Below are 25,860 nucleotides of genomic sequence, written 5' to 3'. Positions count from 1 at the left end.
AAGTTTGAGACGGAATATTCCGTCTCAAAAATCCGTTAGTGAAAGCCCCGTAGCTAATTTTGAAACGAAAATATTCCATCTCTAATTTTAAGAACGGATGAAAAAACTGTTTATAAATCTGTTTTCAAATTAACAAAATAAAATTAATTTCAAATGTAAATTCTGTCTCTAATTTTGTTTTAAATCTGTTATTAATCTTGTTTATAAATCTGTTTACAATTCTATTTATAAATCCGTATATAATTTTATTTTAAAATTTATCACTAAATATTATTATATTATATTTTTATATTTCTCATCAATATATTTAAATAATTCTTCATTTCAAATAAATTTAATTTATTAAAAAGAAATAACTTCTAATTCCAAATGTATTATACAATTAACATTAAAATAAATAAATATTTACATTATCCAAACAAATTTGACCAATAATCAAACTATAAAGACCAAATTCTCCTAATAATAACTGATTTGTATATTCCATTTCTTGAATCATTTCTGAATCATCTCCTTGAGATTTTCTTCTCTTTGCCTACCTTCCTCAATACGATTTTCTTTCCTCTGCCTACTTTATGTAATAACAAGTTTTTTTTCCTTTCAATAATTTGTTCCTCCATCCTCGAGCTAATAACATGCATGCCTTCAATTTCTTCTTTTTGCCCTCCCTGTCTTCGAATTTCATGAGATAAATTGCTTCTCTTGTACAGATTAATGAACCAACCAATTTTGTTGAGAAAATCTAACAAATCAAAACATGATACGAGTAAGTCTTGCAATATCAAAATTTTTAATGCAAATAAATTAAAATTGTGCAAAAGTCATAATCAATATTAATGATCACCCACTAATTAGTCCATAGTTGTCAATGCTAAAGAATTAACAAGTCATGAAGACTCTTTTGGCTCTGAAACAATAAGTATCACAAAACCATAAAAATTATGTCAGTGTGAACAAATACTTAAGTAGGATTTTCTTCAAATTTGAATCTTAAACTTAGAATCTCTAAGTACATATAACAGAATCAAATACAAGATAATAGAAAAGACTTGATGGTCTTCTTACTACACATTGATTAATTTAAATCACAAACTAAAAAAGCTTAATATCTATCAACATAATACCACACGAACTATAAATATTGCTAAGAAATAATCCTATAATATTAATAAACAAAACTATAGAAGATAGTAAGCAAATAGTACCAAGCAAAAGATTAAAAGATAGTTTTGAATCCAACATTTACTCTTTGTTGTTGTGGCTAATGCAACGTTTGCTCTTGGTATCCTGCATGATACTAACGAGTGAAACATAAGTCACAATAGAAAATGGAAGAGTAGAATTACCTAATTAAATAATTACGGATCATTCTTGGATAACTTGATTACCTCTAGATAACCTCATTCTCATCTACAAATTAGTTAGAACATTGTGACTATAAGGAAACAATATGTAACAACCTAAAATACAATAAACACTAAACATTGAAATGAGAATGCAAAGAGTACAAATGTTACGAAAAAAAGGGAAAATGACCAAAGAAATTCTTGTGAATAAAAAATAAAAGAAAAGGGATCAAAGCAAATCCTTTTTAATAGTTACTACAACTGCTGCAGATAGATTAAACATATAATATCAACAGATTTACATTTGAGAGTTTAAAATAGTATGAGAAAATTTCCAACCCAACAAAGTCAAAAAATAACGGATGATCATGTTTAGTTTGTTATTTCCTGATGCAGAAACAAATGAATAAAATGATTGAATTATGAAAGCTTGCCTAATTTCATCTGTTTGGACCTCAAATCTCAAGTAAGACTTGGAAGTGGTCTGGAAATTAGATGATACGTTGGGGCATAAAAGAGAGAAGGCAGAAGACAATGACTTGCTATTCTTTTTCATCAAATGCTGAATTGTCTGGTTTGAATTCAAAAGGTGCTTAGTGTCAACAATGTGGGGGAATTTTTCATGGACAGCTTGCACAAATTCCGTCAAAGATGAAGGAAGAGGACCAAAAAATTTGTTGTATATATGAGCTAAATCTGTTTATATAAAAGTAAATTGATCAGATGGTATTGGTAAAACTAGAAAAAAAAAGAGAGAGAGAGAGACTTCTATGAGCATAAACAGCAAACCTAGAAGACAATTATGACCAACAATCAATTTTCCTGTTGATGCAAGAAGATCAACAACATGCCGAAATCCAACAGAAGACTTGATTCTTTTTTCTGCATTTTTTCTCAGATCTTCAAGGACATCTTTCTGCATATAAAAAGTAAATAACAAAATCTAGTATTCACATGGTTGAGCTTCAGTCAAAGTCCTGTCAAACATTGTTTCCGAGATATAACTGTTCCAGAATATGGTAAGGTTAAAAGTTATAAAAGCCTCTGCAAGACATAGCTTCATTCCATACCATCAATACAGCCTTATCTTCATTTGTGTCGACATAGACTACCCTCCTTTGCCATGAGTTGTCCTCGTCAACAACACGAACATACATGAGGTCATTGAAGTGCTTTTTCACAACCTGTAATTATTAGCTTTTGTTAGAAAAGGAAACTGGCATCTAACAATTAATGCATCTTTACACATAACAAGTTAAAAATGAAAGATAAATTTTATTGACACAAGGCATTGTAAAATTTGTCACCAGTTATTCAGAGAAGCAGAATCCTCATGGGATTAACAAATGCTTAAGATTTAAATAAGTCGAACATTAAATATACACTGGTAACTACAACTGATGAGTTCTATGACACAGCACAAAAAACTGCTAACAGATAAAAAGGGCATGTGAACCCACAGTCACCCAACAAGCAATGGAAGGAGTCCCCTTGCCTCTCCAGATTTAATAAATGACTAAGTAGATAGAACGACTAATTGAGACTTATCTTTTAGTGGTATGATGGAAAGGCAACACTGTATGTATAGTAGGATGCGAAGAACTTGATTGAGAAAAGCACCTTCATATATACATGCATTGAAGTCAAATTGGCATTTAGCAAGGAAGTCGATGGATGTTACTTGCCATAGGAAATCATCAGGTGGCCCATGAAGTGGCAACTCATTCCGTGGAAAGATATAGAAGTTATGCCTGCAATGTAAAGAGCTGCAGATGTCACACGAAATCCAACAAATTTCTACAAACATGAAATCATACAGAATCTTATATTAATAACTAGGCGATCTAACACAAATTTCATCTACAATTACCTACCAATGTCTGTCGAGACTTGTCCCACAGAACAAGCAAGTATGACTGATAAATTAACCCAAAAATATCAAATGAATAGTCCTGTATCGGTAAACTACCACCATCTCATCAAAACATAAATTGGATATCCGTCAAAAGAAGTGATAAGGTAAAACCACGCAAAAATCAGTCATGAATCTCATCTGCTTGACATATGAACAGTTTTTAACCTTTATCGCAAGCAGGCCTAGCTTCCAGAGGGAGAAAACGTGAAAGAATATCCTAAACAAGGCATTCGATTTGAACAGGAGAATGAGGTAAAGATCATTTTTTCCCCACAAAAATAAAAACCGATAGAGAAGTCAATTCATCACTTCGATTTTCTCTAAAACCACATTGAACCCTATCATAACAAAACGAAAACCAAATGATGAAGAACACTAACGGATGGGCGAAGAAGGAGCCCTTGGATGAATCCCAGCGGAAGGGGCAGACACCGAACTGCACGACAGCGAACTTCTCAGCGGAGTCCTTCAGCTTAAGGTAACGGACATCGGATCGGTCGAACTCGAACGAGTCCCTCCATGGGGCACTCGTCACGCCGGTCATCTCAAGGTCAACGGCCACGAAGTCCGACTCCTCTACGCAGGCCCTAAGGCCCTCCAGCGCCGCGTTGAAATTGGACCTCGTCACCTGCATCACGGCCACGCTGCAGCCACCGGGCGCATCGGTGGAGAAGGGACGGAGGCGAGGCAGCAGACCTAGGGTTAGGATCGGTAGCACACCCAAACAAATGGCAGATTCCGCATGTCTTAACCTGCCATGACCACTCCGAAATTCGGAACTCGACATTTATTCTCTGCAATTGTATTTTCATTTTAACTTTTAATTAGTTTATAAATGAAATTGGTCACAAAAATTATAGAGTCTTAAATTTTATTTATAATTCATATTTATTTTTATTTATAAAAATTTATATATAATTTCCTTTCAAATTTATTTTAAATTCTGTCTAATTTCTTTTTAAAAAATATAAAATTTATTAAAATGAAAACGGATTAATAATTCCGTATTAAATCTGTCTCTGATTTATATACATCTGAAACAGATTTTATTTTCGTTTTAATTTTTAATTAATTTATAAATGAAACTTATCATAGAAATTATACAGTCTCAAATTCTGTTTATAATTCATATTTATTTTTGTTTATAAAAACTTATGTAATTTCGTTTCAAATTTGTTTTAAATTCTATCTTAAATTTTTTAAAAAATATATATAATTTACTAAAATGAAACGGATTAATAATTCCGTATTAAATCTGTCTCTGATTTATATAAATTTGAAACAGATTTTATTTTCGTTTTAAAAATCCATTTCTGAAGCCCTGTTTTCTTGTAGTGGTTGTGTACGTATATGAGATTGAAACACAACAAAAGTGTTGTCAGAATTTTACCGAGACTATGTCTTGCATAGAAGAAGAACATCCGAGGCTTGTGATTTGACTCGTGGAATCTTAAAGTGTTTTTTGATTCGTTCGTTATTGTTCTTCCGACGGTAAGTTATTCTTCGATAGCTTCTCCGATCTTCTTCTCTGAGCATTACTATGAGTTTTTTCATTTTGTACGATAAGTGAAGATCAAGATCTAGCACAGAAAATTACTATAAATTTTATAATTTTCATATTTATTTAATTTTTATTCTTTAGAACTATTAACAACTACGGCCTCCACTGTAGTTATTTCTCTACTCTCTCCCTCTTTATCTTAATGGGATGTTAGAGTTCAAACTAGTGCGAAGCTCCCGCTGGATAAGCGGTTGACGATTTACCGCTTGAGGTCATGGTATCAAATTTCGAGGTTGGCAAGTCATAAATCCCTACATCTCTTACAACTCATACCTCTTTAGTGTTGATCAGGCAAACTATGGATCCTTTTGCCACACGAGTCTTAAGCAGAGGAGTGGAGTAGAAGCATGCACGTCATGGATCGCTGCTTTGTCTGACGTTACTAATAACGTACGTGATCCCAGTAGTGTTTAACTTGAATGTATTTTACGTGTCTATTCTTAAAATTTTTTTAAAATTTATTTTCTTCACCATATCATTTTTCTTTGTATATAAAGAGAGTTTGAATGATACGTCAAGTACGAGAACAGAAATCGCTAGTATATATGGAATTATATTTGACAGTCAATAATGCATGATTATGTGATATCAGTAGATGATCCATCATCCACGGTTAAGTATCAGACTCAGAGTGGCGCTTAATAAACTTAAACAATTCTAGAAATTCAAAGTCAACATTTGTAACAGTCGTTTCTAATTTGTCAGACTCAGAGTGGCGCTTAATAAACTTAAACAAGTCTAGAAACTCAAAGTCAACATTTGTAACAGTCGTTTCTAATTTGTTGACTAAAAAGATATTATTAACTGTGATTTACTTTTTTGCTCCTATAATAAATAGAAAATAAAATTTTCAGGTAGGACACCGCAAGTCGATAATTAAAAAACGTGGCCGCTGTGCAATCCGACGACTAATATCCGATTCGATGTTATTTAATTTAATATATTTTTTTTCTTTTTTCCAATTAATTAATATGGTGTGCAGAACAATTCTCAGTCTTTGTCGGTACTTAATTATCCTGAGATAATTTGGCAGAGCATTTAAAACTTTGCTTGTTTTATTTGTTTTTGTGTGAAAAAGCTGGTAATTTGACTCAATCAAATTGTCCTGCACAAGTTCTTTTTCAAACGTAAATCCACCGCATCTGATTCTCGCCATCCAGCTGTGTCCATTTCGCCCTACACTCACATCTTATCTTTTATTTTATAAACAAATTTAATACATCTTAATTAAATTAATTCTAATTATACCCCAAAGATATTTACGTATTTAATGATATTATCCATTTTAAATTTAAATATAACTTGTGAGACTCATGTGGATCAGGGCTCATGTATCTCCATGGCTTGTGAGATTGGCTCACATGGTATCTCGTATGGACCATGACTCTAATGTTATTTGTTCTGTCTAAAGGATATTTACATATTTTCAAATGATATTCATATATCTGATATCTCCAGAATAATATGATATTATTCACTTTTAATCTAAATCCTCGGGCTTTGTTCTTTGACTCTATAAAAAAATCTCATTCTAATAAAAATATTTTATATATTTTTAAATCCATGATTTTTTATATATTTCTGACGTGTAAGTTTTATTGAATCCCAAATAATTCTGAACTGGTGCAAAATATTTTATTAAATATCTGACTTTCCTCGTACTTATTAAATTAAAATATATTTGTCTGTCTATATCTTATCATATGATCAATGATATTGAACCACAAAATTAAGGATATCATTTTGTTCCAGTTAATTTAGTTATATTCTCTTCTGAGAGATATTTTAAAAGTTCTAATTTCTGCATCTTATATAATCAACATAAATGCATTCGAGTATAAAAATCTGCCAAAGGATATGTCAAAACAATATTTGCATCACCTTAAAAAAAATAAGGAAAATTTTACAAAAGTAAAAAAATATATATATCTTATTTTCAGACAACCTAAGAGAAAACAGATGCACTCATCATGCATGCTGAGGTTTAAGTGGGAACAACAATTTAGGTGTCTGTTCGTAGGGAGTTACTTCACTAATCCTATCCTTTCTCTTCTCCAAAAACCGCTGCAACGACTGCCTCATCGACAGATCTGGGTTCAGAACTTGCAGCAAGCTTTCAGGAGACGGAGAGGGAGGCAGAGGAAGAGCAGTAGCAGACTCCGCCATGGCTTCCTGCTGTTGCTGCTGATCATGTTTGTTCATCCGTTTTTTCTTTCCAATCATCGCTTCCATCTCCTTCTCTGCCATTCCTATGATTGCTCTCGCTTGCATCTCCGTGGCGTCACACACGCATACCTGGCCGTTGTAGAAGATCGTCATCTGACGCTTATGTTGTAGCTGCTGCTGCCGATAAGCTGTTGAGTATCTTAACAGCGACTCCACCCTGCATCATTAGTCATTCGCCAATTTATTCTTTTTTTCTTTGACAGAACAAAACAGAGCCAAACTGAGGACTTTTCTTTACCTGCGCAGTCTCCGGTTGCGGGCGGCGCTGGCGACGGCCTCGCCGCCGATGGAAAGCCAGAGTTCAGGGTCGTACCTCGTTCCCATCATCTCTTCTTCTGTGGATTTGCGAGAAGGCGACGAATAAACTAAATACGCAGATTAGTGAGAAACTTTCACGTGGAGAATGCGGCGTTTAATTGTTCTTGAAAGCAACATAGTCAGCACGCAGCACACCATCCTTTGAGGTTTCTTGGCCTTCCTTGTGGTTGTTGTTGTTTTTCTCGTCAATTGTTTTTAAAGTGTTTATTGATTTTTGCTCGTGCAGGAACGGAAATTCGAGGGGGAGATGCATCTGTGCGAGATTTGAGTTTCGCCTATTTTTTTTTGTGTGACATTTTTATCGACATTAAAATATGTATATATCAACTTCGTTTTCATGTGCATCGAATTTGCAACTAAAATGATGATTTTTAAAATGCACGAGATCCATGCAACTCCCAACAAGGATTTGCATATACGTGTCTATTTTAATCGTGTGTTATATTAAGGGAACTCTTTTAATGACTTAGGTTCAGAATTGATGAGAGATTTATCTTTGACTTGGTATCGATCAAGGGAGTGAAAGGTTGAATGTTATTGAGAACTTATTTTAAGAATCTTATTGAATATTATTGGCCATCTCGTTTCCAATGTAATTGACAAATTGATTATAGTACTCTAACCTCTTAGGCACTCGAGTCACACCATTTGAGGAAAAAAAAAACACGGTCTTAGGCAAGGGATCGACCAGGTCCATTCTCACTTGCCTTTGGAACATATAGGCACTTCATCTTTTGAAGAAATCGATCTATCTTCAAGCGCGATTTGTAATTAAGTCTTGGTCGACCATTGAGGGCACTTACCGTTTCGATTGGTATGTAATGTTTTTTTTTTTAAGATAGGGCATAAATAATGATCCAGTCCCGAAATCGATGAATGGAGTGAGCTGGAACGTCACTCTGCTATTGATTGAATGAAAATTCTGTGTTGTCCTATGATATAAGGAGTGTTAGTATCTGGTCATGAAAAGCCTCTCTGACCTTGACCCCCAACACTTAAGTCAGTGATCTGGTTAAGAGAAGAGAATGTTAAGCTAAAATTGTAGTTATGAGCGTGTGCAAATAAGAAGTATCGCATACTTCCATCTGTAGATAGAGACCTTTTTTAAAGTGTTACTGTTGGATTTATAGATAAAGACCCCCACAAAGTACTTCTGACACCTATTCTTAAATGGGCATGCAAATCTTTGTGATTTGATAGGCTAAAAGCTTCTAAAGGACGATTCGTCAGCAGGATATTCTTTGACTTTTGCACTATAAACTTTTAAAAGAGTACGATATAACATATATGCGGATCTCGTTATAGACCGACTGGCCGCTACTCGACCGGGAGATCACCTGCTCGACCTTACATAATACAGTCAACAACTAGCTCTTCACTTTACATAATGTAATATGTTCGATCAAACCCTAGGTCCGATCGGCCCCTAGGTTCGATCGGATAGGACAGTGGGCCGAATAAAATAGTACTTAGCTCCAAATTCATCTGCAAATTGTGAAGGAAGACTATTCTGGAGACCAGGTCCGGTTGGCACATCACGTCCGACCGATAATACGAGTGCTTGGTCAACGTAACTTGATCAATAATTCTAGATCTACTCCTCCACATAATTTGACTACTTGACTTTAACCTCCATGCCAAATAATCCTACTTACGTGGACCCATTTTTAGAATGTCCATCGTTATCACAGTGTCGAATACAAATAATGCTGGTGAAATATATTAGTTCAATTAAAAATAATAAAATTAACACACTGGTTATTCTTATGATTTAATCGTCTTTTAAATTTAATTCAACTTTCTAGAAGGATTATATTATCGTACTATTTTTTATTTACTATTTTTTAGTATTTTGCAAATCTTGGAATTTCAAATAATCTGAAAAAAATAAATACCAATATAAATTTTATTTATTTATTTATCTAAAATATAATTGTATAAATAAATATGAGATACAAAACTGAGAAATTCTTAATTATAAAAATTAATAATGAATTTTGCATTTGATTGGAAAAACATGCTATTCATCAAATATAATGCGTCATTTTCCATTCTATTAAATAATTATATTCTGAATACGTGCTAACAATTTAAGATAATGTTGATGATATATAATTAAATTATTAAATGTAATATCCATATGGTTTGATAAGAAATAATATATAACATTATAAAATTTAAATATATACGTTATTATAAAATAAATTTCATTTATAATTAATATTATGTTGTGAAATTATATAAACAATTACATATGTAAAGAAAATATTATTAATCTTTTCATTTTCTATTCTTAAAATTCCTCGTGAATTTACATAACTTAGGAGGTTATTTAGAAATAATGAAATATAGAAATAAGGGAGTTTATAAAGGGTTGGGGTTATGGGCATCCGCATATATTATTTTACAATACTTCATCTTGTTAAAACTTTACTAGGAAAAATTCGATGGAAAAAAAAAAACCTAGTGAGAAAAAAAATACATCATTATGCAACTATATCACAATAAATTTATCAAACAACATAATATGATATAGTGAAAATATACTTCTTCTATTTGAAATATCATTTGAGCTCTTTGTACCACCGTATTCCAATACTATGTGTTAATTTCTTAAATGTTATTGTAGCTAATGCGTTAGTGAATAAATACACTAGATTATCACTAGAGCGAATCTGTTGAACTTTAATATAATCATTCTTTTGTAGATCATGAGTGAAAATTTTAGTAAAATATGTTTAATTCTATCCCCTTTGATGTAACATTCCTTTAATTAAGCTATACATGTTGCGTTATCTTTAAACAATATTGTTGGAATTTTCTTTTTAGTAATTAAACCACATTTTTCCTTGATATGTTGAATCATTGATCTCAACCAAACACATTCCCAACTTGCTTCGTATAGTGCAAGTATTTATGAATAATTCGATGTTATAGTAGCTATGATTTGTTTGATAGATCTCCAAGATATAGTTGTTCCACTATATGTAAATGAACAACCAGTCTGAGATCGATGTTTATGTGGATTAGATAAATATCTTGCATCTACATAACCAATTAACTCTAAAGTAGACATATTAGAATGAAATAAGCTCAAATCGATGGTACCTTGAAAATACCTAAATATATGTTTAATTTTATTACAATGTCTACGTGTTGGAGAAAACTATATCTTTCTAATAAAATTACAGTAAATGCTATATCTGGTCTTGCATTACTAGCAAGATACATTAATGCACAAAATACACTTAAATACAGTACTTCAAGATCAAGCAGTTCTTCACCATTTTCACTAGGTCGAAAAGGATATTCGATGACATCAAGTGATCAAACAACCATAAGGGAATTCAATGGATGAGCTTTATCCATATAAAATCATTTTAGAACCTTTAGTGTATAAGTTGATTGATGAATAAAAATTTCATCTGCAAAATGTTTTGGTATGTAATCCAATACAAAACTTCATTTTTCCTAGATCTTTCATCTCGAATTTTATTTTCAAGATATCAACTGTATGTATAAGTTCTTTAGGACTTCCAATGATATTTAAATCATCTATATACATAAATAACGATAAATTTTAGCTCGTCCTTTTTATAAAAACATATGGACATATTGGATCATTTTGATATTTATGTTACACCAAGTAGTCACTGAGACATTTATACCACATACGTCCAGATTACTTCAGTACATACAAAGGTCTTTGTAATTCAATGGAATAAATATTTTTAAAATTTGAACTTGATGCTTTTGGCATGTGAATCCTTCAGGGATTTTTATATAAATATCATTATCAAGTTTTTCATACAAATCAGCTGTTACTACATCCATCAAACGCATTTCAAGCTTTTTTTGTGTTGTCATACAAAAAAGATATCGAAATGTGATTGTATCCACTATAAGGAAATATGTTTCTTCATAATCGATACCAGGTTTTTGAGAAAAACCTTGTGCTACTAAATGAGCTTTATATATTATGATTTCATTTTTCTCATTTTGCTTTCCTACAAAAACCCATATGTACCCTACAAGGGTTCCACCTTTTGGTGTTTGGATTACATGTTCCAAAACCTCATGTGTTTGCAAGTGAGTTTAATTCCTCTTGAATTATATATTTTCATTTTGGCCAATCATGCATACTACGACATTGTTCAATAGATTTAGGTTCTTGATCATCATTTTCATAAACAATTTCAAGCACTACACTGTATGCAAATTTATTGTCGATAACTAATTTTGATCGATTTAATTTTTTCCTTGTCCTGACATAATTTATTGAGAGCTCTTCATTATTTTTAAGTATTTGGACCTCTTTTGGAGTTTATCAATAGTTATGTCAGTCGTCTCTATAGGAGACCTAGGCGCTTCAAAATTAACATCTTAATTACTTGCTCCTTTTTTAGGGAATTTTTATCTTTAGAATCGATTGGTCTACCACGCTTCAGGCGAGTACTAGTCTCATTAATTGATTGTCCAATTGGTACATCAATATGAGCCAGAGAATTAATAGCTGGTATATGTGACTTAGTCACTCTCTTCAAGTGAGTGAATGCTGTAGGACCGTTGGGTCGGCTAGAAAGGGGGTTGAATAGCCCTAAAAAAATAAACAAAGACCCTTTTCGAACTTTCAACAGAACACTTGCAGAATAATAAAGTAAACAGAAAACAGAAAGTAAAGGCTCACAGAGAGTTGACTTGGTTACAACCGGGGAGGTTGTTAATCCAAGGAAGATGTCGTACTATTATCTCCTTCTGGCAGAGAAGCCTTTTACAGTAGTGAAGCTCACAACTAGAGAAGCTAAACTAGAGAGAGCATACAAGTGTTGTTACAATGAGTTGTTCTGAATTTATGAAAAGCTTCTGGACCAAAGCTATATTTATAGCCTTAGTCGGGGCACCTGGAAGGGTTCCGGGCGCCCTGGGGGGATAAAACTTTATCCCCCAACGTTCAGATCGGGTAAATCGCAATCCTGGTCAAAATCAAGGTCCGGGCGCCCCGGAGGGCTCGGGCGCCCCGGAGCCCAAAGTCAACTGGTGTTGACTTTTTCGTCCGGGACCTCTTCTCTGGTTCAGTCCCGCCTCGGTCCGGTTCTTCTCCTCTGGATCCGCTCGCTTGGGTGATCTCTGACATCCGAAAAAGGACTCACCCGAACCCAACTTCCAGTCTTCTCGAGCGGGCTTCCCTCCGGCTTCTCGTCCATCGGAATCGCCGCGTGTTTCCTTCTCGTCCGCTGGCGTACTCATCCGCAGTCTTCGTCCCTTGGACGTACCGCGTGTCGTCCTTCTCGCTAGCTGCGTCTTTTGCGTCCCGAGCAATCTTCCGCTTCGGCTTTCTTCCCTCGGAACCACCGCTCGCTTCCTTTTCGTCGGCCGGTGTACTCTTCCGCAGCACCTCGTCCCTCGGACTGTCGTCCTTCTCGCTAGCTGCGTCTTCCGCTTGACTACCTGTGCTCCTAAGCTCCTGCACACTTAGACATAAGGTTAGAAACACACAGGACCTAACTTAACTTGTTGATCACACAAAAATAATCTTGGGGTTCCAACAATCTCTCCCTTTTTTGTGTGATCAACCCAAGTTAAGGTAGGGCAAAAATAGACATTAAATAAAATTAAGTAAATTAACTTAATTTGCAATTTAAGTATAAAAAGATAGAAAAAAAATAAATCTATCTACCTCCCCCTAGACTTATACTTTCCCTTCTCCCCCTTTGATAAAAAAAAAATGGAGTTCCAAGAAAAACAATCTAAGGGTTAAAGACTTAGAAAAAAAATTCTAAGTTTTTAAGAAATTTAGAAAATTTTTCATAGTAATTTAAGCTGAGATTTCTAGTTTCAAGAAAAAGTTCTTAACTTAGGAAAGAATGATTTTTGAGAATTTTTCTAAGTATAAAAAAGTTCTAAGTAAAATATTTTTGAAATTTAAAAAAAATTCTAACTTAAATTTTTGAGAATTTTTAAGCACATTTTTTTTAAAAAAATGACTTAGGCAATTAAAAAAAATCATTTAGAGTATATTTAGGCAATTCCAACTATGTCAGAAATCATTGCATATTACAAACTTGATTCACTTGTATATTTAGAACGAGATATCAATTATGACTTAGTCTCTGAGTTTTATAACAACCTTCATCAAACTAACGATGTAAGTTATAAAACAAAAGTTGCTAAGCAGACTCTTGATTTCAGTTTCTCAGCTTTCTTTGACTATCTAGCTTGCCGGAGGTGTTCCGGAAATGTCTTTTCTATATATGCAGACTTACCAGACCCCTTACCCTCACCCTTTGATGTATCACCTGACTCCGTCTATGAGTATTTCTTCAGACATCCTAGACCGGGTGGGCTAGATGAATTAGATGTTGATTTTCCTACGTTTGCAGCCTTGAGATTGTCTGCCCCAGATTACATTCTTTTTAAGATTGTCACGAACTGCCTTCTACCCATCACATCTAAACCCCTGTCTGAGATCCGACCCTATCATTGTCTAATGCTTTATGGATTGCGTCGGCGTCTCGACTTTGACATAATGTCTAGCATCTATTCTTCAATCATCTCCTATAGTGAGCCAAACAGCTTCACTGTTTATATGCCTTATGGGCATATAATTACAGATTGGCTTGAGACCCTTCAGATTGATGTCTCCAAGGATAGAATAGTTAAGATGATCAGGCAGGACTGCAGACTTGGGAAGCGGGCATTTTCTAAGTCTGGCATCATAGGACAAAATGGGGATGTTCGGTGGAAGGATGGGAGAGCACTAGGTGAGCTACCACGGGCACCTCCACGACAGTTTGCGACTGCTCCTGTTGCTGCTCCTCCTGCTGCTGTTGTCGCATTGATCGACACGATGAGCTGCTGGTTGCTGAGCTCCACGGGCTGCGCGTCCGGATTGACCAGCGCTACGATGAGTTACGTAGTCAGCAGTTGGCGACACATCAGGCGATTATGGGATGGATGGCCAGATACCCACCTCCACAGGATTTCCCGGGCTATCCATCCTCGAGCAGCGGCATGCCACCTCAGGGACTCACTCCTCCTGTTGATGATGCTGATGCTCCTCATGATGAGGAGGCTGATTGATACACATTGTTCTATGCTGTCATTCTGATTATCTATGTTTTGGATGTTGTTTGTTGGATATTTATGTCTGACCTGGATACTTGCTGCTTTCATCTATTTATGCTGTTCATTTTTTTGTCTTTCTTTATGTTTCACTTCTTATTGGCTTTTAATATGCTGTTCATATGACATGTCTTGTATGTCTCTTAATTCTTTATCACTGTCTTATAATACACTTAGAGGGTATTCTAGGTGAATTAAGAAAAAGACAGTATGGGTTAAGGGGGAGTCCTTTAACGTTTTCTTACCTAATTCGCGCCTTTTCGATGTTTGACAAAGGGGGAGAAGGTAACTAAGTTTAGAGATAAATGAAAGTTTGTCTTAGGGGGAGGATCTTGATTCCCCTATCCTTACATGGTGTTGTATCGGTCTTAGGGGGAGGATCTTGATTCCCCTATCCTTACATGGTGCTGCATCTGTCTTAAGGGGAGGATCTTGATTCCCCTAAAAATAGGAAAATATGAACATTTCTGATCTAAACTTAAATCGTGTTGTCAAACAATAAAAAGGGGGAGATTGTTGATATAGTCTGACCTGACTGTTATTTTGATGTTGACACGGATTTAAGTTTGTATCAGATATTAATTAAACTCAGACTGATTAATGATCAAGGTTGATCATGTGGAGAGGAAAAGTCCAAGTACGGATACTTGGCACGCGAAGTCGGAAAGGGCTCGGTAGCTCGTTCTCCGGACTAGGTCAGAGAGGGCTCGGTAGCTCGTTCTCTAGACCGGACGAAGTCGGAGAGGGCTCGGTAGCTCGTTCTCTGGACTGGATGAAGTCGGAGAGGGCTCGGCAGCTCGTTCTCCGGACTAGGTCAGAGAGGGCTCGGTAGCTCGGTCTCTGGACCGGACGTGGAAGTCGGAGAGGGCTCGGTAGCTTGTTCTCCAGACTAGGTCAGAGAGGGCTTGGTAGCTCGTTCTCTGGACCAGGAAGACGTTAGGGTTTAGGGCTGGGAGGCTCTAAAACTAACACAGGGATATTGGATCGGTCTGTTGACCGATCCAGTGATACTTTGGTTGACTGGATCGGTCGACAGACCGATCCAGTGATACCTTAAGTGAACTGATCGGTCTCGTGACTGATCAGTAACCACACAGAAGCAATCTGTGGATTATCTGATCGGTCTCGTGACCGATCAGTAACCACACAGAAGCAATCTGTGGATTATCTGATCGGTCTACAGACCGATCAGAAGGATGCGATGGGATTCAGAGCGATAGCACAGACCGATCCACCCATAGGCTGATCGGTCCACAGACCGATCAGCATCATCCCAGACCGATCAGGGTGTGTCCTGATCAGTCCGAAAGGCTATGGATCGGTCTGATGACCGATCTACAATGATGTCGTTTGTCCTCTGCGATTTCTGATTCACTGATCAAATCATCTGCTGTGAGATTTTTAAGTTACAGGTTGCAGGTGTCGTGCCAATGGTTAATTTCAAATTAAGCTTCATCAGAAGAATAAGACCAAGTGATCTTTCTACTGTGTTTCGCTGCAAATGGTGCATTTGAAGCATCAACGTTCACTGGCTGCGATCAGTGGCAACAACTTGACTCTTGCTTATTGGTTCGAGCTCAGAGACGCCAGTGAAGACCATGGATGGTATTGGTGTGAGTTCAGAGAACCAGATGAGGAGGAAGAGTGATTGACGATGCCTGAGTTGGTAGCAGTGATTCGATACAGGTGACAGCGATTCGGCTCTGGCTGAAGACGGTGAGAAAGCAGAGGGATAAGAAGAAGGAAGAAGAGAGGTTTTGGTAACGAAAGATTTTTTTTGAAACTATCTGTCAACCGAAGCAAGAGTGCTGTGTTGTTGAGCTCTTGGCTGAGGAATCCTTCTGTCTGTGTGCGTTGCTTTCATCGTGGCTGTAAGTTCATTTGTTCATTCTTTCAGCCACAAAACTCTGTAAGTCTTGTGCTTCATTTCAAATCATTTCTGTGACTTTGTGGAGAGGTTACCTCACCGAGAAGGAGAAATACTTAGCCGAAATTTGTTCGGGTGTGATCTACCGAAAGATCACGGGATCGTCCACTTTACGGACACGCCGAGGAGTAGGGGCAAGTTATCCCCGAACCTCGTACATACTTGTGTAAGCTGTGGGCTGTGTTTCTTTCCTTGCATCAGTTTTCTTTTTGTTTATTTCCGCTGTGCTAACAAGCTTTTGTGAGGAATAGATTGAGTTTTTAGTGGAGGCTATTCACACCCCCCCTCTCTAGCCATCCGAAGGTCCTAACAAAAAGGACAAGGTAACATCTTCTGACAGCGGTATTGTTCAACAACCAGGCCATACACAGGATCTTACAACAGAGGGTTCCGTTGTCCCATCAGAGATGTGCTCGGACTATAGCAGTATGGTGTCAGGTAAGCTCTTCTGACAAGCCCATACTGAGGTATGGTTAGAGGACACATATTCGCCTCGATATGTGTGCGTTACCCTCTTCACAGCTCTATATAAGGGGCCTCACACTTCGCCTGAGGTACACATTCTCGTAGATTCAGAGCCACTTTCTTGTCCTCCTCTTGCCTGACTTGAGCGTCGGAGGGTCGTCGCCGGGAACCCCCTCCCGGCCCGACTTCTTTGTTGATACAGTCTGACCTGGATGTTGTTTTGATGTTGACACTGATTTAAGTTTCAATCAGATATTGAATTAACTCAGACAAATCAGGGTTGACTTGGTTGACCTGATTAATCTGATTGGGAAAAGTCCGAGCAAGGAGCTTGGCACGGGAGAAGTCCTGGTGAGTGAAGCCAGGCAATTGGAAAAGTCCTGGTGAGTGAAGCCAGGCAATTGGAAAGTCCTGGTGAGTGAAGTCAGGCAATTGGAAAAGTCCTGGTGAGTGAAGCCAGGCAATTGGAAAGTCCTGGTGAGTGAAGCCAGGCAATTGGAAAGTCCTGGTGAGTGAAGCCAGGCAATTGGAAGTCCTGGTGAGTGAAGCCAGGCAATTGGAAAGTCCTGGTGAGTGAAGCCAGGCAAGGGAAAATCCAGATGGATCAAGGGTGATCGGACATCTGGTGTTGGGAAGTCCAAGTATGGAAACTTGGCATGTATAGTCGGAGAAGAGCTCGGTAGCTCGGTCTCTGGACTGTCAGGATTAAGGGTAGCAAGCTTGGATGCTTGCCCCTTAAATCACAGCCTTGGATCGGTCTGATCAGTGAGCAGCTGGATCGGTCGGCAGATCGATCCAACAGACTAGCAAGTAGTCTGATCGGTCTACGGACCGATCAAGAAACACTCAGTAGCATCAGTGTTGTTACTGATCGGTCCGCCGACCGATCGGTGAGAACTCGATAGCATCGCGAATGCTATCGATCGACCGGCCCTCGGGACCGGTCGATTGATGCCCTGATCGGTCCGAGACCGATCAGATGTCGCTACACCTGATCGGTCCGAGGACCGATCAAGTTAGTTCTGATCGGTCCGCACCGATCGTAAACGATCGAAAAGAGATTTGAGCGTATGGATCGGCTGCACCGATCCATACTATAGTCTGTTTTGCATGCACTTTCTCTGATTCTTTCTGATTCAAAGTTGCTTTTGCCTAAATATTTCTAACCATCTGCTGCAAGATTTTGAGGTGCAGGTTACTGGTAATTTGCAATTGGTTGATTTCAAATTGAGCTTCATTAGTAGAGGATACCAGAGAGACTTTTGCTATGTTCCACTGTAAACCTGTTAAAGCAGCAAAATCGTGGCTGCGATCTGGCGGTGATCTGGCATCGATCAGCTCAACTCATGGTGATTGGGTGGAGCTCAGAGACACCAGTGAAGACCAGAATTCCATTGGTGTGAGCTCAGATGATCAGATGAGAAAGAAGCGTGATTGGCGATGCTATGGCTGGATGCAGAGATTTGCTGCAGTTTGGCAGGGATCCGTTGCGGGCGAAAGGCAGAGATGGCAGAGACATAAAAGGCTGGTTGAAGAGAGGGTTAAGCAGAAGTTTTCTTGGTGAAGAAAAAACACTCTCTGTCGATCAGTGCAAAAGCTTTGACGCTCGGGGCTGAGAAGCGGCTGTCTCGACTTGTCGCGTGACTGTAAGCTTAATTTTCATTCTCCTAAGTCACCAAGCTCAGTAAGTCTTGTGCTATATTCTACATACCTGTTGAGATTTTGTTGAGAGGTCACTCCACCGAGAAGGAGAAAGTTCATAGCCGGGTGTTCACCGGGGTTGATCTACCGAAGATCGGCTTGTCCACCTTACGGACACCGAGGAGTAGGGGCAAGTTATCCCCGAACCTCGTAAACACTTGAGTCACTGTGGTTTGCTTTGTTTCTTCTCTTATTCTCTTATTCTGTCCTTAACTTGTTTTCCGCTGCGCTAACCACTCGTGTGAGTTTTATCTTTGAGTTTTAGCTTTTGAAGAGGCTATTCACCCCCCTCTAGCCATCCAAGATCCTAACAAGTGGTATCAGAGCTTGGAGCTCTTCATCCGGCTTAACAACCTAAGAGCAAAGAGATGGCCATGAGGGAAGGTTTTAGCACAAATCGACCACCTTACTTTGAAGGGGCAGATTTCCAGTACTGGAAGGGACGCATGGAGTATTACCTAAAGACGGACATTGCCATGTGGTTCTCAGTCAAGGAAGGCTACACACCACCAAGAGATGAGGAAGGTAAGGAGCTCGAATCGTCAAGGTGGTCTACCGAACAACTCCGCAAAGCACAAGCCGATGCCAAGGCCATGGTCACCTTGCAATGTGGAATCGCCAAGGACCAACTAGTCAAGGTAGGTCCTTTTACTAGTGCAAGAGATCTATGGAAAAAGCTCATTGAGCTTCAAGAAGGGACTCGGGACTCTCGAATTGCCAAGAGAGACTTGTTCCTCAACCAACTCCAGAACCTCACCATGAAGGAAAATGAGAATGTAAGTGAACTTCATGGTAGGTTTAAAGAGATCATTAACGGTCTCCATTCCATAGATGAACATGTAGAAAACCGCGATCTTGTAAGGTATGCACTTAAAGCTTTTCCTAGGAATGCCTTGTGGTCATCTATGGTAGATGCCTACAAGGTATCCAAGGATCTTTCAATTGTCAAGTTAGATGAATTTTTCTGTGAAATGGAATTACATGAACTTGCTAACAAAGGCCAAAAGGAGAAAGGTATTGCTCTTGTTGCAGGAGAAAGGAGCAAGGATGGGAGAAGGAAGAAGGAAAAGAAGAAAGAAAAGGAGATCTCCTCATCCACCTCTTCCTCCGAGTCCGATGACGAAGGCGAATCATCGTCATCAAGCGAAATGGCGAATTTCGTGAGGAGGATCATGAGAAGAAGCCGAAGATACAAAGGTAAACCTAATGATCCGAACATAGATAAATCTAACGTTACGTGCTATGAATGTAGTAAGAAAGGGCACTACCGAAGTGAGTGTCCTAAGCTCAAGAAGGAAGAACGAGCCAAGAAGAAGGAAGAACGAGCCAAGAAGAAAGAAGAAAGAAGCAAAAAGAAGAAGGCCCTTAAGGCCACTTGGGATGAGTCATCTTCAAGCTCATCCGAGGAAGAAGAGAAGAAGGAGAAGAGCACTCGCCATTTAGCACTCATGGCAAGGGAGGACTCCGGAAGCGATGGCAACTCAAGTGATGCTTCAAACGCGGCCTCATCATCCTCGGATGATGAAGAGGTAACCTCTTCTCATGTAGAAAAATGTTATAAGACTATTACTCATTTATCTACATTGCTTAAAAAGTCGAAAACAGAAAATAAATTGTTAAAAGAAGAAGTAGAAATGCTAAAGGCTCTTAGGGAAGATGAGGTTGATGACCTTCAACTAGAGCTTCTTGAAGATGAGAACAAGGCTTTGAAGAGTGAGGTTGAGAAGCTCAAGAAAATGCTTGAGAAATTCTCAACTAGCTCTAAGACATTAGACATGATCTTAAATGCCCAAAGGGCAGTCTACAACAAAGCCGGGTTAGGTTATCAACCCAAAGAATCGAGTTTTATCTCATTAGTGTCTAGGACCCAATACCATAGATCAAATGATTCTAGGGTTCATGGAACTAGGAAGGGTATGACCAAAGCATGGGTTCCTAGGTCACTTCTTGTAGATGCATTAGGTCCCAAGATTTGGGTACCTAAAACATCTATCTTTCGTATCTTGTAGGCATTGATCGAGGGGGAGCACCTATCAACTTGGTTTGTTGATAGTGGATGCTCCAAGCACATGACCGGGGACAAATCTCTATTTGCTTCTCTTCAAAACAAAAGTAGAGGTAATGTGTCCTTTGGTAACAATGGTAGTCTTAAGGTAATAGGAGTTGGAGACATTCATATATCCGAATGTCTTCATATCAAGAATGTCCTTCTAGTCAAGGGAATGACTTTTAATCTCCTAAGTGTCACCAATTGTGTGATACGGGTTACACAATTGAATTTCATTCAAGTCAATGTTTGGTTAAAAACATTGACACACTTGACACAGTACTAGTAGGCACAAGGGTAGACAATATTTATCAAGTATCATTTAAAAGTGCTACTAATGCTTTGATTAAGTGTTTCATGTCAAAAGAAGAAGAGTCTTGGCTATGGCATAGAAGGTTGGCACATGTAAACATGAAGAACATCCGGAAGCTAGCAAACAAAGGATTAGTGCGAGGCTTACCAAGCATCAAATATCAAAAGAACAAACTATGTGATGCATGTCAAAAGGGTAAGCAAACAAAAGCGGTTCATAAAGGTAAAAGCATTGTAAGTACTTCTACTCCGTTAGACTTATTGCACATGGACCTATTTGATTGCAGTAGTGTAATATCTTTGAATGGAAGTAGATATTGTCTTGTGATTATTGATGATTTCACTAGATATACTTGGACCTTCTTTTTGAAACATAAGGACCAAACCATAGATATTTTCATTTCTTTTTGTAGAAGAACGGAAAATGAAAAATCAACCACAATTAAAACCATTAGGAGTGATCATGGTGGTGAATTCCAAAACCATAGGTTTTTAGAGTTTTGTCAAGAGAAGGGTTATAGACATGAGTTCTCTACTCCGAGGACCCCACAGCAAAATGGGGTTGTGGAGAGAAAGAACCGAGTCCTACAGGAAGCTGCACGAAGCATGCTCAATGAGTACTCTTTGCCGAGCTACTTATGGGCCGAAGCTGTGAGTACAGCTTGCTATGTGCAAAATCGAGTCCTAATACACAGATTTTTAGGAAAGACCCCTCATGAACTTTGGTTTGGGAAACCACCTACAATTAAACATCTTAGGGTGTTTGGTTGTAAGGTGTTTATCTTGAACACAAAGGATCATCTTGGGAAGTTCACGGCTAAGGCTGATGAAGGGATACTGGTCGGGTATTCACTCACCAGCAAAGCTTATCGAGTCTACAACAGTAGGACTAAATTGATTGAAGAGTCCTCTGATGTAGCTTTTGAAGAAATCCCTAATTTAAATGATCAATCAAGGGATGTAGAACAAATTCAATTCGAACTTAGAAGGCTAAGTTTGAATGACCAAAACATCGAAAGAGTCGAAATTGACTCTGATAATGATGAGCAAGGACAACAAAGAACTCAGGTGGATCCATTGTCTGATATTGAGTCCTTGTCTGTGCCAAGTGAGACCACTCATGAGGCACCATCAGCACCAAGGCAGTCTAGGTTAGACACTAGTCACCCCCAAGACCAGATTGTGGGAGACATCCATCAAGGGGTTAGGACTAGGTCATTCTTTAGAAATGAGTCCAATGAGGTCGCTTTGATCTCAGAAATTGAACCTAGATTAATTGATGAGGCATTGCATGATCCTGAGTGGATCATAGCTATGCAAGACGAATTAGGTCAATTTGAGAGGAGCCAAGTATGGGACTTGGTTCCCAGACCTAAGAAGACCACCATTATTGGAACCAAATGGGTCTTCAAGAACAAATTGAACCAAAAGGGAGAGGTAGTTAGAAACAAGGCAAGACTTGTAGCCAAGGGCTATAGTCAAGTTGAAGGCCTTGATTATGATGAGACATATGCTCCAGTGGCCCGATTAGAGTCCATTCGCTTAATGCTAGCTTTTGCTGCACATAGAGGTTTCAAGCTCTATCAAATGGATGTAAAATCGGCCTTCTTAAATGGTCTCATTAAGGAAGAAGTTTATGTTGAACAACCACCGGGATTTGTGAATACCGAATCTCCAAATCACGTGTACAAGCTCAAGAAAGCACTTTATGGGCTTAAACAAGCACCACGAGCTTGGTACGAAAGGTTGTCAACATATCTACTAGAGAAGGGCTTTGTTAGAGGACAAATAGACCCAACACTATTTCTACGTAGAGATGGTGAAAATATTTTTGTAGCCCAAGTATATGTCGATGACATAATTTGTGGCTCAAACAACAAGGGCTATTTAAATGAGTTCATCACTCACATGGAGAGTGAGTTTGAGATGAGTCTAGTGGGAGAATTGACTTTCTTCCTTGGACTCGAAATCAAACAAACTAGAGATGGTATTTATGTCCATCAAGCAAAATACACTCAAGAGATGCTCAGAAAATTCAATATGAGTGACTCTAAGGAAGTGTCCACTCCAATGGCGACAAACACTCGCCTTGACAATGATGAGAGTGGAAAACCAGGTTGATCTAACGCAATATAGAAGCATGATCGGTAGTCTTCTATATCTCACAACAAGAGACCCGATATACTTTTTGTTGTGGGCATGTGCGCTAGGTATCAAGTCCGTGCAAAGGAATCTCATTTAATTGCAGTTAAAAGAATTTTGAGATATCTTAAGGGCACAATAAGAGTAGGTCTTTGGTATCCTCGTACCGAGTCTTTTGACTTGATAGGTTATACCGATTCCGATTATGCTGGGTGCAAATTGGATCGGAAAAGTACGAGTGGGGGTTGCCAATTTTTAGGGTCATCTTTAGTTAGTTGGTCAAGTCGGAAGCAACATTGTGTTGCTCTCTCCACGACCGAGGTCGAATATATTGCCATGGGAGAGAGTGTATCGCAATTGTTGTGGATGATACACACCTTAGAGGATTATGGATTTTCTTACAAGGGTGTACAAGTGCTATGTGATAACATTAGCACGATTAACCTAACTAAAAATCCAGTCCATCATTCAAGGACAAAACACATTGAAGTGCGTCATCACTTCATTAGAGATCATGTAGCTAGGGGAGACATTGCACTCACATATGTTGAGTCAAAGTCAAACCTAGCTGATATTTTCACCAAACCCCTTCCGGAAAATGAATTTAGTCATTTAAGGAGGGAGTTGGGAATGTGTTTGGCTCCTTAGGTCATTAGAGTTTCACCATGATCAATAAGGACTATTAAGATGACAAGAGTAATTGGGACAAAAATTTGGGCAACTTGGGAACATCTCACATACACTATAAGGTTTAACAAAATGTTTTTGTTTGCTAGAAATGGGGTGAGATGCTAGGATCAACCAAATTATTCAAAATGTATCATGCATCCCTTGAATAATTAGGTTGAAGAGACATTAATTGAGTTTGGGGAACACCATTACACAATTCATGTGTATTTGGTTCCTAGATCTTACTCATACATTCCAACCAAGGAATCTTGGTTGGACTTTTGTCTAGAAATTGTCTAACATAGTTAATGTGTTTGGTTGATACTTTCTGCTTGATACATTTCATGACTTTGATTGATGTTAGGACAAGTTGATAAAGAAGTATTAGGAACTAAGACTTATTTTGACAAACTTGAAACTAATCATAGAGAGGACGAATTTTGGAATAGGTTATAGGTAGCCTATGTCAGTTTTGGGACTTTGCTTCACTACAGATTGTAGTTTCAGCAATTTCCTAAGTTTGTGGAGATTCACTGATTTTGAAGCTAAGAATCGAGAAGGTTTAAATTTTGAATTTCTAAGCCTTGAATGAGTTCAATTCTTGAGAGAAAATCATTAGGAATTATCCATCTGATATCACTAACTATAATCTATGGGCTTCTAGGATCCTAGGAAGTTGTTGGAACAAAATTTAGGACTTTTGATACGAGTTTCAGATATCAGAAGTCTGAAGTATCAGACACTGATCGGTCGCTGGACCGGTCAGGAGACTCCCTGATCGGTCCACAGTCCGGTCAGGGGCTCTCTTGCGACAATCATATCTGAACGGTCTGCAGACCGTTCAGATATCGAACAGAGAGTTTGCGGACCGATCAGGAGGTTTCCTGATCGGTCTGCCGACCGATCAGGAAATTTCGATAGGTTCTGTTCGCGTTTTGAACGGTCCCGGGACCAATCTGAAGGATGCCTGATCGGTCCAGGGACCGATCCGCTATCTCCGATCCAAGGATCTGATCGTTCAATCCTTCTCCTGATCGGACGGCCGTCCGATCGGGTTGGTCACCTACCCTCTTAAAACCTCCCATTCTTTGGCGTCTCACGCAAACCCTACCTCTCCGCTTCTCTCGTTTCTTCTTCCCAGCGCCGGCCGACCCTCGTTTCTTTCTCCGACGAACGAAGTAATGCCTCCAAGGTAACTTCCTCTTCCCATTCTATTCATCCTTAGCATTTTTTTTAAATTTAGTTCTCACTGCATTTGCGTTTTTGGGTCGGTACTCATCCGTTGTGGTCTTGTGCTCCCATGTGTACCCCGGTCATGTCCCATTTCCCATCCTTAGGAAGAAATCTGCAGGGGAGGGTACCTCTAAGTCGGATAAGTCCAAATCTAAGGTTCCTACCTCTTCCCGACCTCAACCATCAAGTTCGGGGAGATTCCCGAACCAACAGTTTGAGAAAAACTTTAAGGACAGGACTTTCAAATTACTTCCTTGTCGATCTGTTGATAAGAAGTTCATGCAGGAATCTTGTCCCTCTATTTTAGAAACCATTGCCTACTACAAGCTCGATACTTTGGTTTTTCTAGAAAGGGACATCAACTTCGATCTTGTATCTGAATTCTATAACAACCTTCATCCGACTCCTAATGGTAGTTATAGAACAAGAGTGGCTAAGCAAAACATTGATCTCGACATAATTGCCTTCTTTGGGTATTTAGGTTGTCGTTTGTGTTCGGGGACGGTGTTCTCCATCTATCCTGTTTTGCCTGAACCCGTACCTCATCCTCTTAATGTCTCTTCTGACTCAATCTATGAGTACTTCTTTGGTCATCCGAGACTGGATGGTTTAGATGAGTTAGATGACGACTTTCCTACATTTGCAGCCCTTAGACTCTCTGCTCCTGACTACATTCTTTTCAAAATTGTCACACAATGTCTTCTACCTATCACCTCTAAACCGTTGGCAGAAATTCGACCATATCACTGTCTGATGCTTTATGGGTTACGTCGACGTCTAGATTTTGATATTATGTCGAGTGTCTATATGTCTATCATTTCCCATAGCGAACCGAGCGGCGACAACATCTATATGCCTTTTGGGCATATAATTACT

General features: G+C 38.4%; 2 protein-coding genes across 2 annotated transcripts; both read right to left on the bottom strand.

The window, feature by feature from the left end:
- Positions 1 to 322: 322 nt before the first annotated feature.
- Positions 323 to 4,059, bottom strand: LOC122034135 (poly(A)-specific ribonuclease PARN-like). Its single transcript, XM_042593260.1, has 7 exons — positions 3,642 to 4,059; positions 2,864 to 3,097; positions 2,719 to 2,773; positions 2,417 to 2,530; positions 2,136 to 2,262; positions 1,206 to 2,042; positions 323 to 742 (listed from the first exon to the last, which is right to left on the bottom strand). Exons 1-6 carry the CDS (start codon positions 4,046 to 4,048, stop codon positions 1,645 to 1,647), a joined length of 1,335 nt encoding a protein of 444 aa, XP_042449194.1. The 5' UTR covers positions 4,049 to 4,059; the 3' UTR covers positions 323 to 742; positions 1,206 to 1,644.
- Positions 4,060 to 6,790: 2,731 nt separating this feature from the next.
- On the bottom strand, positions 6,791 to 7,619 carry LOC122034134 (protein TIFY 10b-like). The gene is made up of 3 exons (XM_042593258.1): positions 7,502 to 7,619; positions 7,287 to 7,413; positions 6,791 to 7,205 (listed from the first exon to the last, which is right to left on the bottom strand). The coding sequence occupies exons 1-3, from the start codon at positions 7,617 to 7,619 to the stop codon at positions 6,791 to 6,793; spliced, it is 660 nt and encodes a 219-aa protein (XP_042449192.1).
- Between the last annotated feature and the right edge of the window lie 18,241 nt (positions 7,620 to 25,860).

The sequence above is a fragment of the Zingiber officinale genome, chromosome 11B, assembly GCF_018446385.1.
Source record: "Zingiber officinale cultivar Zhangliang chromosome 11B, Zo_v1.1, whole genome shotgun sequence".
In the NCBI taxonomy this organism is placed as follows: Eukaryota; Viridiplantae; Streptophyta; class Magnoliopsida; order Zingiberales; family Zingiberaceae; genus Zingiber; species Zingiber officinale.
Note: the sequence above shows the minus strand (reverse complement) of the source record. Positions and strands in the feature narration are given on the sequence as shown.